General features: G+C 32.7%; 1 protein-coding gene across 1 annotated transcript; it reads right to left on the bottom strand.

The window, feature by feature from the left end:
* Window positions 1-9,107: 9,107 nt before the first annotated feature.
* Window positions 9,108-15,469, bottom strand: LOC132299524 (pectin acetylesterase 12). Its single transcript, XM_059796210.1, has 12 exons — window positions 14,873-15,469; window positions 14,284-14,366; window positions 13,286-13,415; window positions 13,113-13,186; window positions 12,330-12,416; window positions 12,124-12,248; window positions 11,946-12,006; window positions 11,133-11,186; window positions 10,914-10,991; window positions 10,661-10,766; window positions 10,408-10,553; window positions 9,108-9,403 (listed from the first exon to the last, which is right to left on the bottom strand). Exons 1-12 carry the CDS (start codon window positions 15,081-15,083, stop codon window positions 9,296-9,298), a joined length of 1,263 nt encoding a protein of 420 aa, XP_059652193.1. The 5' UTR covers window positions 15,084-15,469; the 3' UTR covers window positions 9,108-9,295.
* Between the last annotated feature and the right edge of the window lie 713 nt (window positions 15,470-16,182).

Raw genomic sequence — 16,182 nt, 5'->3', positions numbered from 1 at the left:
CTTTTGGATTTCTACCATTAGAATTCATAAACCAACACTGCTCACCATTTTTGACCAAAAAAATAATAAAAATGAATAAATAAAATGGAATTCTATGAAGATGGTGACTATCTGTAATCTATCCAAATCTGTATTGGTTGTCTGAAATTCTTTCATTACTTTTATACCACCTATCTTTTTCTATATCCCTTTTCCAAAATGTGAAATACATGAAAAGCCCAGAAGTGCTTTTCTAATTCAAGATTCAAGGAATCATTTTTCTTAAATGGATGTCTATCACTGTCGCCTACAGATGGAGATGGTTTTTACTTTTGACAGTCCCTTTAAGTCACTTCCCCTCTCAAGCTTTAACACTTATGAACACAATAGATTATAGTTGTCTGCATTTGATTTGTGTCATTTTGAAATGCCTTGGAAGAATTTACTTGATGGGTTGTTTTGCAAGCAAGGATGCTACTTTCCACTTTTAAAAAAAAAAAAAAAAAAAAAAGGGGGCAAAACCCCACAACAGAGAGAAAAGACTAAGTCTATCATCGCCATCATTGTCAGTGGTGGAGCCAGAAATTTATTTCAGAAGGGCAAAATAGTAAATAGGAAAGCACGAGGCCTTTTTTGAATTTTGGTTCGTCAAAATTTTGTTGTACTGATGGAGGTGATTCAGCAGAATAGACATAGGTCGATTTTAAATTTTGAGAAACTTGTAGGACTAAAAAAAAGAAGAGGTATTTGGGAATTTTGGAATTTTTTCCCAAGGATTTTTGTGAATTTTTACGGAGTTCAATGGGGACACAACTATAACTATTAAAAATTTTGTATAGAAAATATAATTAAATGAAAAGTTCACCGGAGATGGTTGCTTTCACTGGTCCCCACGTGGCTCCACCACTGATCATCATGAACGCGTACTCACAGACTCACAGTAAGAGCACTCGCATAATAACTTTTCCCGAAAAAAACATTTACCCTTTAGCAAATATGAAAGGACAATAACTTTCAAAGTATCAAATTTGATGAGTGCCATTAAATTGTATGTCCTATAGTTTTCTTGAAGTACTACATTATCTTGAGAAGGAATGGTGAAGCAAGAAATTCCAATTAAGCTCTAGGCATAGAGGAATACTTGATTGCTTTCTGAATCAGCAAGCCAAACAATTGATGCCATTTATCATTTGTGGACATTGTGTGACACATCCCCTATGGGGCTCTACTTTTGCTACATATAGGAGCAAACAGAGGAAGAGGGGTCCCTTCTGATGGATTTATCTTTGATGCTGATGCTTCAAGAGGGAGAGAGGAATGGAAAATTTCATTTCTTTCATGTAACATAAGAGTTTTGCCTAGGAAGGAAAAAGGAAAGAGGGGAGGGACTCATTGATTTGCATTGTTTATTTTGTAGAAGCATACCGAATTTTCGTTCTTTCTATGCTTTCTTCTTCCCATTTAAATCCATGAAAAGCATAACGGGGACATACCCATGTCCCCATCATCATCATCATCATCATCATCATCATCATCATCATCAATCATAGAGGCCTTAATGTACTATGAAGAAGCATACTGAAATTTGGATCTCACACACGCATTTGGCCAGTTTATTATGGAGGAGCATATCAAATTTTCTTTCTATGCTTTCTTCTTCCCATTTAAATCCATGAAAAGCATCTCTCCAACATGCCCATGTCCCCATTATCATCATCATCATCATCATCATATATAGAGGCTTAATATACTATAACAATTTTGAGGTAGGCTGCAGGGAGAGAGCGTGCGCACACACAAATTTCATTCTATCTATGCTTTCTTCTTTCCATTTAAATCCATGAAAAGCATTTTGGGGATATGCCCTATTTGCGAAATTAAACAAAAAAACAGATCAAACACACACATGAACACAGATTTCCCGTGATTCACCCAAAGAAAGGTCTACAAGTTGCAGGATTTCATTACATGAGAAAAAAGCAAATACAGAGAGCTCAGAATGAATAAATATATTTTAACGTGTACTAAAATAATATTAAAAAAATACGAAATATATCAAAATACCCCCAATAATATTCCCATCAGGTCTCTCGTTATCGTCGTGATCGTCTCTCGTTATCGTCGTGGTCGTCGTCATTGTCATAACAAAGGGCTTAATGTACTATGACATTTTTGAGGTACACTGCGGGAATCTCTTGTGGCTTTTCACTCTGCTAATTTGTACATTTCTACAGTTATCATACAACATTATGTGTGACAAAAGGACATATATGATGTTTACATTTATGAATCACAATATTAAATGTCAAAATAACATTTCAATCATAGAAAACTGGGATATGAAGAAGTATTGAGAAAATTTGTTCAAATGTAAATAGGGTAAGACCACCTCAGCCATGTATGGTGGGGTACAATGGCAACAGGCACCTCCTTGTCCCACTCACATGCACACGGACACAAATGTATTATCTCCATAAATAGAATATGTTTTAAGTCTTTTACTTCCTTGCAATAACACGTATGTAATATATGTATGTATATACAGACACATACATACAAATATATATATTTATATATTATGAATGCATGTGAACCAAATTATTGAGTCTCTTTTGTTAGGCCCTACAATTAAATTTCTATGCAGATGAAAACAAAAACAATGTAAATTTAATGGCAAACTGAGCAAGGATGATGAGATGGCAGCAAATTGGATACAAGTTTGGTTTCAACTTCAATAATTTTCTCTCTGAAAATACAATCATCTTATATATTGTTTTTGTTTATCAAAATAAAATAAAATAGATGGAACCTTGTGATTAATTAATAATTTTTTTATATAGATGAACACTTGTATAGTGAAGAAAATGAAGATGATAATGTGATGATGATGACAATAGTGATGGCTGTATTGATGGTGGTGGTGGCCAGTGATTTAAGAAAATATTGCATTTGTCTGATATCTTGAGATTCTCTATATCTTTTTTTTTTCTTTTTCTTTTTTATTAAATGAAAAAACAAATATATATATACATATATCATAAGATACAAAAAAAACACAAGCTGGAGAGGCAAAAGGTCAAATGGTAACAAGTCATTTATACATTTAAAGAGAAGAACAACACAGCACACATCAAACCTCCCCAAATTATTACTAGTCTTTAAACTTGCAAGCGTTATGATTGGTCTTAAAATAAAAATAGGTGTGCCATGTTTCTCGAATGGTAAAAATATTAGACTTAAAAGTGTTATCACATACGCAACTAATTCAAATTGAATTAAGAATCACGACAGAAAAGTAACACGTCACACAAAAATTATAAAGATTTATACGTGATTCAATAACAGTTTACGTTCACGGTTGGGATCCGACTAAAATTTTCATTATATGTAAAATTAGATATTACAAGTTTTCAGCCTCTCACTCTCACTCTCACTTGATTTTTGTATAAATTTCAGAGTCTCTCTCTTACACCACTCCAAACTCTATGTACCCTTCTATATCGGACTACAAGAGAATAATGAGGGTCCACGACCAATACGAAGCTCATCCAACAAATCGTCGGGTCATAAGCTGGTCGCAATGAGACCCGACCCCAAATTCGAGCCACGATATCACATAAAGTGTTTCTCACCCTATTGAACCTAGATTCGATTCTTTCCCACCCCAACTAACTACTAACTATTATTAGAAAAAATAATAATAATAATAAATAAATAAATAAATAAATAATAAATACTACCTCCGTCTCATTTTAAATGTTATTTTCAAAAATTGTGACTCATTGATTCACATTGTAAATATGATATCTAAATTGAGACAGAAGGAATAAAAAATTAGTATTGTATTTGTGTGTGTGAACATATACGTAACTTTGCCTTTCTTGGGGATTAATATGCACACGAAGTACCCCAGAACCTGCAGTTTTTTTTTTTTATCATGAGGCAGGACTTTCTAGGACTGAGGGTTTGATTTGCTCAATGAATGGTACAATTTGTGTGCCAATTTGATGGGAAATTGTCAGATCACTTTAATAATTGTTGCGGTAAGTTTATCTTTTTCCTGTTTATTATAAACACGTTTTGACTATATGATGAATAGCAGAGACCATACAGATTTTATCGGATTAACTCATTCACTTTGGTGAAAAATAAATAAATAGAATAGTATAGTCAAGCATTTCTTTGGTAGAAAAAGTCTTGATATAGTTGTTTATATTTATTCCAATTATGTTAATCTATTAAGTAGCTAAATATAACATTATTTAGTGATTTAGTTGGTAAATGCCTTTGAACGAATGTGCCCGTGTGGGCTGTGCTCGATCACCCTCTAGTTTGTAGGAAAAATAAAAATGAAAATGAAAGTTGTTAATGTGTGGAAATTCCACATAATTATAGAAATATATAAATTACAATAACACCAATAATCAAATAACAATTCTTTCATTAAATTATATAATACATCAATTGAACAACATGGATATAACAATGAACATGAAATTAACAAGATAAATAATTCAGTAATATAATAGTAATATTAGCCCAAAAATATAAATTAAGAAGTAAAACGATAATAATAAAATAGGTAAGAAAGTACTGGCTTGATTGTTGAGGTATGTATAAACGCATTGACCTAAAGCTGATAGTCCTTCCTTCATGCGGGTATTGGTGAAACTAGTCAGCTCCAAGATACAACCCAATCAGCTCGCACCGACGTCTCCTCCATATGCACGACCACAGAAAGACTAGATCCAAGTCTATACATTTCTCGTCACGCATAAACTCAATAAATATAAAATAGAATATAGAATACTTCTATATGAGTCTCACTCATTCATATATCATCACTCATATATACAAAAAAACCGCACCATCTAGAAAATGAGAAGTCTTTCTATATATATATATATATATATATATATATATATATAGAATAATAACTATAACGGCTATTCATACTTAATACGATATTAAGTAAAATTAAAAAGATTAGATTAAATATAATTAAATAGTAATTAATATATTATAATTGAATATATAATTTATTATATATTTATTTACTTTTATTAAAATATCCATAACAGTTAAAATGTTAATAAAACAAATATATGTGTGTGTGTGTGTGTGAAAAGTAAATAATACTGAAACATGGATATAACAGTGAACATAAAATTAACAAGATAAATAATTCAGTAATATAATATTAATATTAGCCCAAAAATATAAATTAAAAAGTAAAACGATAATAATAAGATAGGTAAGAAAGTACTGACCTGATTGTTGAGACATGTGTAAACACATTGACCTAAAGCTGATAATCCTCCCTTTCGGGCGGGTATTGGTGAAACTAGTCAGCTTTAAGATACAACACAATCAGCTCGTAGCGGCGTCTCCTCCATGTGCACGACTACAGAAAGACTAGGTCCAAGTCTATACGTGTCTCTTTGCCCATAAACTCAATAAATATAAAATAGAATATATAATACTTCTATATGAGTCTCACTCATTCATATATCATTACGTATATATACAAAAAAAAAAACCTCACCATCTAGAAAATAAGAAATCTTCGTATATATATATATATATATATATACATATATATATATATAGAATAATAACTATAACTGTTATTCATATTTAATACGATATTAAGTAAAATTAAAAAGATTAGATTAAATATAATTTAATAGTAATTAATATATTATAACTGAATATATAATATTTATTTGCTTTTATTAAAATATTCATAACAGTTAAAATGTTAATCAAACAAATATATATATATATGTGTGTGTGTGTGTGTGTGTGTGAAAAGTAAATAATACAAAATTATATTCAAGATCCGAAAGAGAGTTCCGAAGTGAATTACGAAATCTGTGATCTTCTCTATCTAATGAATGGAGAGATTAAGTAGGGCCGGCCTTGAGATTGAAAAATTCTTGAAAGGCCCTAGGCAAACTTTAAATGTGAGGCCCTAGTAGTAGATGATGGCCCATCATTCTTGCTGCATTTGGAGGCTGGCCTATCATTCTTGTTCCATTTTGATGGCCCTAAATTTGGAGGCGAATTTCAATTGCTACGGTTTGGTTATAAATTTTTTTTTTTTTTGTGGCCCATCATTCTTCAGGTCCTTTATTTGTTGCATTTTGGTTATAAATTTTTTTTTTTTGGTGGCCCAACATTAATGGGCCAATAAAATTTGAGTCCCCTTAAATGATTTGATACATTTAGTTACAATTTTTTTTCTTTTTTCTTTTGTAGCCCATCATACATGGGCCTATAAAATTTGAGGCCCCCAAAATTCTGAGGCCCTAGGCGACAGCCTTAGTCGCCTTGGGCCAGAGCCGGCCCTGAGATTACGAAATCTTCATAATTTTCTCTATCTAATGAGTGAAATAGTCTACTTCTCTCCCTGTATCATGGCACTACTATCAAATCTTCTCATGATCTTTTTGTTCTAATTTTTTAGTTTCGGTTTTAAATTGTTAATATAATGATTTGATTTCTCACGAGGAGGGTATAAATAATTCAAAATCAACTGCATGATTAGTATGAAATAAAGAAATGAATTTGTTGTCCGGACGTCTAATGATAATGAAGAACAAAGAGCCATCAAAGATGACTTGAATTAGAAAATAATCAAAGAGCCCTCAAATATGACTGGAATTAGAATATAATGGTGAAGCTTGCCCTTGTACCTAACAATTTAAGCCATCAAAGATAATTGAAATTAGGAAATACTCACACCGTCTCAATTTAAATGTCACTTTTGGATAGTATAATTTTTTAAGGGGACATATGGTTTATGCGTTGTCTCTCTATAAAGTTAATAACTTGCCCTTTTTAAATTTTGAAAGTTCTAGGTTTGAAATTTTAAATTCTAAGGATATAAATAGAAATATGTGAAATATATTATTTTAAAAAAAAAAAGTGGACAATTATCTTGAGATAGTCTAAAAAGGAAATATGGATACTTTTTTTTAAACGGAAGAAGTAATAGTGAAGTTTGCCCGCTTTTTATTCGACCCAAAAATTTAAATTAGAGTCGAACGCAACTCGGGTGAAAATTTGGCATGACATTGAATTACGGGATACTTTGATAGGACTCATAACAGAATAGCCACTTGTCAATTGCCATCCGACTCGGAATTTTAAATTATTTGGTGAAATATTGTCTTCTTAAATATAGTTTTATTATAATCAACTAAAATAAATATGCAATTTAAATATTGTTCTACATGAGTCCTGATCTCTTGCTCTCCATGGATTTATTTTTTTGCTCCATGTGGAGCAAGAAATCAGGACTTTATATATATATATATAAGATAAGTGAAAAAAAAAAAAAAAATGGTATAGCCATATATATCCAAGAAAAAAAATTAAAAAATAAAAAGACATTTGTTAAAAATAAAAATTAAAAAAAAAAAAGAAATAAAGTTAAATATATGTAACAAAGGAAAGAAGGAAGGTTATTAAATATAAAGAAAGAGGAAATAATTTAAAAGGCTAATTTAGTTTTAAAGTTGAAGTTTTATAATTTTAAAAAAAATAAAAAAGAGACATTAATTATAATTTATTTTTAACTATGTCTAGCACTCTTCTGTTTTTAAAAAAAAAAAAAAACTTAATATAACCACTATACAATAGGTTCCATTTTAGGTTATAACCTTTATTATCATGACATGAATTTTAGTACTTTTTTAATATGTCATGTCACTCACTTGTCAAACAACCACGTTTTGGTTTTGAATCTCACTGTAAATTTTTACTACTACAGTGACGAAATTATTAAATAAAATATGGTGAAATTGTACAGTGGGAAAAAATGTCTTGAAGAGAAATTGGATTTATTCTTGTTGGGCCACCTTGGTCCTTTGTTGGGCCTAAAGGGTCAGATTGGGTCCAAAAAGTCCAAACTGCTCCTCCCTATCAGGGTGTAAATTGGGAAGCAGGCTAGGCTAGCCCAAATTTTTGATGGATTGGGCCAAACAAGTGTTAGAACCAACAACAAAAGGCGGACTTCTCAATTTATGCCCCATCAAGACTCAGTAATACATTTCCAATGAGTAATGATTTAGGACCCAATACAGTAATCACCAAATTCAATTTATATGATGGGATGGTGGTTCCATCAGATGATGTAATGATGACATCATACCGTGCGTTCACCACCACACTTGCATAAATTGAAATTTATAAGTACCGAATTCAATCCTTAAATCATTATTTAATAACAAATTTTAATGGGAGTAACTTTGAACTTAAAAGAATAGATATACAACACCACCAACAGCTTAAAACTTAAATGGCAAGCGCTTTACAACTATCGTACAGAAATAGCAAACATCTATAGCGTTTAACAAAATGTAATAAAATCACTTTATTTTTCACAAAAAGCAATTATAAACAAGCCATTTTTCACAAGCTCACAGTTGGTTTTCAAGTGGGACCTGTCCTAAACCACTTTTGAGATTCTAAACAAAGCCAAAGTTCAGACTGAATGGATGATGCACAAGTTTTGACATTACTTTTGTGACCTAATTATTAGATAAAAGTAAAGTATACACTGGATATGAATCATAGAGCAGTGAACACAGAACACAGTATAAATAGTAGGAACCTGTGACAAGAGGATTATGTTTTGGCTTTCTTTTGTAAACTGGAAACTAGGTCAAGACATGACCAAAACAAGATTGCACCAAACATTACCATATTTGAAACACATCCAAACATTATCAAACAAACAACAGGCTCCACAGCAACCTCATGGAGTTAAGATTCAAAGCTTTGTCAATTTTAAGAAGTTGACAAGTTAGAATGTCATAGAAAGCCAATTTGGCCAATGTATGTGAAAGGCTTGGCTTTCCCATCATTATTCTTTGAATAATGAAATGTCACACCTAGACTATAAAGCATAACAACGCTAAGAAAATCCCCCAAAACTATGGTGAGTGGTGACCATTCTGCAGAGTCTAGGAAGGGTTAGATTTACGCAACCTTACCTCTGCATGCAGAGGTTATTTTCTGCATGGAGTAACCTTACCGTACTACAAATAAGAGACGATGATAAGAGCAACAAAATCATGGAAACTAACTGCAAGAGCAAGGCAGAACGATATGCTAATTGCTTGCTTATAAGTTATAACCATTTGCATTTCTCTCAACTGGAAATTAAGAAGTACATGGAGAACCATTTACACTTCTCAGCTATATAATTGTTTTATTTTTCTAATATCAATTTTCTTTAATGAAGATTACTCAATAAGATGACAACAATAATTGAGCCAATTTAAAAACTAAAACAAAAAATGTTGGCTTATTTGAAAATCAGATTATGGCAAGTCTTGTCACAAGGGTACGCACAGTCAATGGACCTAATGCCTGATCGACCGAAATACCAATCTCCAACAGCTAGAGCGATTCCCTGCAAAGCATGAAACACTTGATATTAGACAACTCTATTGTTAATATTAGCACCTATATAACAATTACACAGAAAAGTATGGTTATCTGACAATGAGATATTTTGAGATAATAATTTGAAATTTTTGGTCAAGACATGAGGCCATTGTGATTACAGTTTTCTTTTATTGTAGTTTTGTTTTTTGTCCACTTTTCCCCTTCCAGATAAAATATATAATTACCAACACACACATACACACAGTTATATAAAGGTGCAATTGTATCTTTTGCCCCCTGAGGACTTCATTGCTTCTCTTATGCTATCTCTAGTCTTATTTACTTGGATTTGGTCAACTTGGAAAAATTATTTTTATTCTTTTCATGCAACGTTTTAAAAGATCAAAAGGAAAAAATGAAAAAGAATATATATAAAGTGAGGTTTTTTATAAGCTCTAGGCTCATTAGGCATAAACCTCAAGGCTCAAACACCCTAAATATTGAATAAAAATTTTGGTGCAATTGTGAAAGTCAGTGGGAGAGATATGAAGAAGACATTGTCTGCAAACTAGAGAGGGATGTGTGGAGTCCTCTCGTAACTGTTGTGTGGTGATTGTTAAAAGAATTCCGAGACAACGGTAAGCAGCTGTGGCTTTACTAGTAAAATGTTGATTGTTGGCGAGTCAAAAAATGAGAATAATCCAACTGAGGGTGTTTAGATAGAAGAGTAGTGATATGAGAAAGATAGAATAAGAAACAAATTGCATCTTTCAGAAGCTAGGTAGTAACAATTGAGGAAAAGGTTCACGAGTCCGTTATGATGGTTTTATACTGTACAAGGAAGACCAATAACTGCCCAAGTCATGAGGAGCCACTCTATATAGTTGAAGGCCTAAGGACAATAAAAGCAAACTGAGAATATTGGCTGAGGCAGTAAGAAAAGATATGACAGCCTTTTAATCTATTATTCGACTCAAATCAAATAGTATGCTGTGTGAAAACTAAATACAAATTGTACAGAAAGTGTACCTTGTTACCAATAAGAGGAGAATTATCCGCAAACCATGTATCCTGCCTTTCGGACTGGCAATGAGCGAAACATGAATTTATGAACAACCCATTCTTTCTGGACATTGAGAAGTGTTTTACCAAATTCAGCATGTGAATCCTGAATCCTGCTCCAAATAATCAACAACTCTTCAGCATTTAGTTAACTTTTCGTAGTACTTTTTAAAGCCGATATGAGACCAACTCTTAAGCTATTGCAGATATATGAAATCACCTTGCAGAAATCGGATCTGCCAATCTGAACAATGTGCATGGTTCATTTTGCATTCATGCCAATAGCCATGGGGATCGGCCGATGGGGGAGCTAAACTCTCCTGGACCTGAATTTATTATGGGGAAAAAGATGTTTAATTCACTAAGCTAGTCACTAAGGATTTTTGTACTCAGAATGTAAATCATTGCCAGATGTTGCATTTCAGTGCCGCTGTAGGTAAATAAAATTAGCAATCTTAAAATTGAAATATAACCTGCCACGAATCATAAGCTGCGTTGAGAAGAAATAGTGGTGTTCTGATGTTGGCAATTAAATTCTGAGGGAAGAAGCACTGCCAAGGGAAAAACATCCAAAAGAAAAAGAAAAAAAGGTGAGTTTGAGAGCAAATAAGAGGTAACGGGATTCCCCATGTTTCTTGAGATTGTGAATTTGCAGAGAAAAGGCAAAACAAAAAAAAAGATAAAGGGCTCACCGAAGTTGGATCAAGATGGTAAGTACAAGTCCGTGGCAGGTGCTTTTGCACCCCCTGTGATAATTATACAAATTTCCATCAGCAAACATGACAATTGCACTTAAAAAAGAATTATCAGCAATCCACAATTTGGGATGTAACATTTTCACATAAATGATTTTATATTAGAATTTTGAATCCAAAGCATATCAAGATTTTTCCTTCTTTATCAGCTATCTTTGATTTGCATTGTACCTAACCCCTTCACTTCATCTTACCTTAATTTATTTGCCAAATACAATTACTGATAAAATTTGCATCCAGGAGACTTCAATGTTCTAATGTAGACTTAAAATCTCCATAGTTTATCAGTAAGAACCAATATCTACAACAAATGTTCTGCACTTGAAAACAATGATAGACACACTCATACTAGTTTCTTAAGAAACTTTAAATATATATATAAGATGCACGTAGTTGAAACTATCACGTTCTATATGAAAGCTGGAAATTATTGTTGTAGAAGCAAAGGCAAAGTATACCATGAACCATAATTAAAAATAAAAAATAAAGAAACAAAGAGGTTTTTTTCAAATTCCATATCTCAATTCTACATTGTGCAAGGGCAGCATATGTGTGGCTTTATGAATGAAATCCCACCAGAATTTTTGATTAGATTAATTGTCAAAGTGGAAACAATGTTTCATATTACCCCCTAGTGCCACTGTGGCTCATCCAGAGTTGCTGAGCTCAAGTTTAGGATTTTCGTGTATGCAGTCGATCATAGACTCTAAAATAGTATAATAGAAGCAGAAATTTGGAGTTGTTAAGTACCTGAAGATGAACCACACCTCCAAAGAAATTTCTTAGGCTGCGCCTACCAGCTACATCAACCCTATAATTCCAGAAAGGACCATCATAAAAATATGAAGATCCAACAACTGAACCAAGAAAAATACGTGGATAGAACTTCCACACCATAAAATTAGAGCATTAGATGTTAAGTACTTACGTATCAAGGAATAATCCAGCATCACTCAGGCACTTGACTTTCGTACTTCTTGGAAATAAATCCCTGAACTCGTCACAGTGCAAAATAGAAGCTAAACCCCCAGCAGAGCAACCAGAAAGAAGAGCCTAAAAAATGCAACTTAATTATATTATCAAACAAACTCATGGTGGAAAAATATAAATTTGGAAGATGTCTTAGATATAAACCTGATTGGCATATCGCATCCCCTTTGACATTAAATCTTCCATAGCAGCCCTCCAAATACGTTGTCCTCTGAATTGCAGTCGTGCAGCCTACAAACATAAAGAGTGTATCTTAAAACAGCTGGTTTACATAAAACAGAATACGAAACTACGATCAGATGCCAAGTCAAATTCATTCAACCAATTCATAGAAATCATCATTTGAGTAGATCATTTGATGTTGAATGCATTTTTTTCTTTTTCTAACAAGTTTAACAATAGTTCTGGTCCCTCCACTCCCCCTCCTCACCCCCCGGGGGTCTCCCATTCTATTTGTGTCTTAATAAAGTACTAGAATAGTGTCTAAAGATGCTTACCAAAAAAAAAAATTAGTGTCTGTAGATGTCAGCAGGATAAGATGTACTAAGGATAATCATTGAAGAATGTTAAACTCTGCAGATTCTTCTCTTAAAAGTGAGCTTCCTAGACTTTTTCCAAGATATAAGATAACTGAGTGCCTCGGCATGCTTAGAATAGACACTTGCCTGGATTTTTTATTAGTCATCTAGGCAAGCCTCTTAAACTATATTCCACAAACCTCATACACTTTATGCACCATTCCGACTAAAAACCACAAGATGAAAATAAATAAATTTTAATTTTAAAAACCAAACGTATTTAGGATCAGAATGCTGGGTTGTAAGGTCCTAATTTTCATTTCATCTCGTCCACCATTTTGAAGGCCAGTTACAGCATCAATATCAATCAAACATGAAAAATAGTTAACATCAAGAAATTTCCACCAACCTTATTTTCGCTGTCCCCTGCAAAAGAGGCACCATCACAGTAACGAACTTTTATTCTATTCCAGTTGAAAAAATCTGCCCAAGAAAACCCGACAAAGTAAGACAACTGCCAGTCTAATGCAAAGATAGTAGTTATTTGTATTGGTAATCTGAGATAGTAGTTTAGGAGGAAACCGGGATTTTCTTCAGCCTTATTGCTGAGTATCCCTGTAAATGGAATCCACTTCTCCATATGATTTGATGACCCACGACGAGTTGTTTTACGGTAAACACAAGATCTAATGGTATTACACCATCCTCCACCCTGCCAAAAGATGCTTCACTCAGGTTCTCAATCATGGACAGAATTACAATAAATGGAAACTTTTGTGGCATGAACTCTTTACTCATTAATTGGCACCACCAAAAAAAAAAAACAAAATAATAATAATAATAATTAAAATAAAAGATAAGACCTTTTCTTAATTTTGTTAGGTATATAAAGTTTTATCAATTGAGTACAAAACCCTCCTTGCAACATGCTGCTTAAATCTATCGTTATCATTTATCCTTCTGTAAAGTTGAAACCACTAGAGACTATTTCTTTTTGTAATAAAAAAGAACAAAAAACACCTTTTAGAATTATGAGCTTGAATTTCCACAAGAAATAGTATTCATTTGTAATGGAACATGCATAATTAATTACTAGCATATCTGGATTAATTACTTTCATGAGGTACTGGAAGTTCTAAAAAACCTGCATAACTTCAAAATAGTAGGGCATGTTTGGTTTAGTTTTATAAAAACAGTTCTCAAGAACTCAGAAAACAGAATAACTATAAAAGACAGCTCTCTCAAAGCAAGTCTTATTTTTTTTAGTTCAAAACGGTCAACCAAACCAGATTTTGTACAGTTTTCTAATTTTCAATTCTCTGAAAATAAAAAACTATTCTTAGAAACTGAGCCAAAACCTTAAATGATGAAATTACCAAAAAGAGCCTGATAAGTTTCCAATTTTATCAGGCTCAAATTTGTGCTTATTTTAACAAAATGTGATATTCTCTGACAATAAATAAACCAAATAGGAAAATAGAGTCAAGCATGCAAATGATTGAACCTGTAGATGAAAAATATATGACACCAACCATTTATTGAATTTAATATGTGATTAATCATAAAGCTGTCACACAAACCTCCAATTGAATGAGCCAACTATTTGCCCCTGACCCGTATCCACGATGGAAATGGTAACCCGGTAATGTCCCATCCAAACACACTGTAAAGTGAAGCAAACCAGAAGATACATTAGTGGAAAAAAAAATTGGGCAGATTTCTCTGTCACAAAACCTTCAAATAAGAAATAGTTTCCATGTAAATTTTTATAAATCAAAATTTGACAGACAAAAAAACCCAATTAAGGAAATGACAATTAGAGTATCTTTACTCATATGAGAGAGAGAGCAATTTAAAAAATTTATTGAAATGAAGAAAAAGAAAGAAGTGAAAATAAAAAAAGAAATAAAAATTGATTCAGGAAAAAGAAAAATATAAAATTGGTCAGATCTACTTATCACTATCAATAACAAACAACAATGATTCATAGAATCATGAAAAAGGAAAGGAAGAAATAGCATGCAGTAGAACAAAATTAAGTGAATCAGATAATTAAATTAATTATTTTTAGACAAAATAATAAAACAGATAGAATCAATACATCGCACTTGTAGATCAAGCGACAATGTATGAAGAGAAGAGAGAGAAAGAGAGAGAGAGAGAGAGTACCAGCGCCTTTAGCAGCAGCTCCTTGAATAAGGGTAAGACCCACCATGAGAGGGTTGTAGTTCACAGCAGAGACTCCGTAAAAGGACTCCAAAAATGGCTGCTCTGTTTTATTCAAATACTCATGCTCAAACCCATCAAACCCATTAACCCATTTGCCAATTAACACAAACCCAGTAACAATTAGACCCCAAAAACACATAACCTTCCTCATCTCTCTCTCTCTCTTTCTCCTCTGCTAAGCTATTGCATTACAAAACATACATATCATATATGTGTGTGTGTGTGTGTGTGTGCGTGTTTGTGTGGTATATATCTATGAGAAAATTTATATTGTCTTATACCTAGGAGCTAAACATGGAGACAAATTAAAACAATGTTAAGTAAATAACTAATGTGGCTGCAGACACGGGTCTGTGTAATGAATCTGGTTATAGAAGGAAAGAGGGGTTCTAGAGAGAGAAAGAGGTGTAGAGAGAGAGAAGGGGGGAGTCAGGAGTGGATCTCTGTAAAATTGGCCGCGAAACTATGGTGCTTTTGCCGGGCTTTTTAAAGATTTCACACACACTGAAAATAGTAGTACTCAGCTCACGTTTCGAATCTTACAAAGAAGCACTCAGATTTAAGCAGAGTAGAGTAAGCTAAACTCACTGATGGGATTGATTAGTAGAAAGCACAGATGATTAGTCACCGTTGGATTTGAAGAAAATCATGTGATCAATGTAATCATAGAACACTTTTAGGTAGGCCCCACCTGTTCCGGTGGGGTGTAATTTGGGTGATGAAGGTCAACCTCACTCGCTCAAGGTAAGGCATATGATTAAACCCTTAATTAGTTAATTTGGGTGATGAAGATCGCCCCCTTTTAGGCTTAATTTAAGAAATAAATTATTACATGATTCGAAGTAACTTAATGATACCAATCAATTACGTAGTGATGTATAAATAAAAATTGTTTAATAATGATATAAAATTGATACATTTATTTATGTCTCGTTTTTTAATTGACACAAAATTAATAATTTCGGAATTAATAATTTCCTATCATTTGGATGGTCTCTAACGGATAATTTGGGTGATAAAAATGAATTTTTATAAGGCAAATTCTTTTATTGTCCCGTACTATATAGTTTTGGACGATCAAATACGACCATGTATGTAATTGTGTCTAATTTTTTTTTTATATAAGCACGTGTGATTCCCCCGACCATATAATAATTTTTTCAATTATAGAATATAATATGGGTGATCTCAAGGTAAGGCATGTAATTAAAGTTAATACTGATGCATCATTAAGTATTATGTGAGGCCAG

Source organism: Cornus florida, unplaced genomic scaffold, assembly GCF_030987335.1.
Source record: "Cornus florida cultivar Cherokee Brave unplaced genomic scaffold, ASM3098733v1 CherokeeBrave_3.0.0_Hap2_Chr03, whole genome shotgun sequence".
Classification (NCBI taxonomy): domain Eukaryota; kingdom Viridiplantae; phylum Streptophyta; class Magnoliopsida; order Cornales; family Cornaceae; genus Cornus; species Cornus florida.
The sequence above is the reverse complement of the archived record's forward strand: the minus strand, read 5'-3'. Positions and strand labels throughout refer to the sequence as shown.

What these genes read in the sequence shown, in the direction of transcription:
- LOC132299524 (XM_059796210.1), bottom strand. Translation starts at nt 15,083, where the DNA reads ATGAGGAAGGTTATGTGTTTTTGGGGTCTAATTGTTACTGGGTTTGTG. An exon ending in GGATGCGATATGCCAATCAG is followed by an intron (nt 12,249 to 12,329) that starts GTTTATATCTAA and finishes TGCATTTTTTAG; the next exon opens with GCTCTTCTTTCTGGTTGCTC. An exon ending in ACCATCTTGATCCAACTTCG is followed by an intron (nt 10,992 to 11,132) that starts GTGAGCCCTTTA and finishes TTCCCTTGGCAG; the next exon opens with TGCTTCTTCCCTCAGAATTT.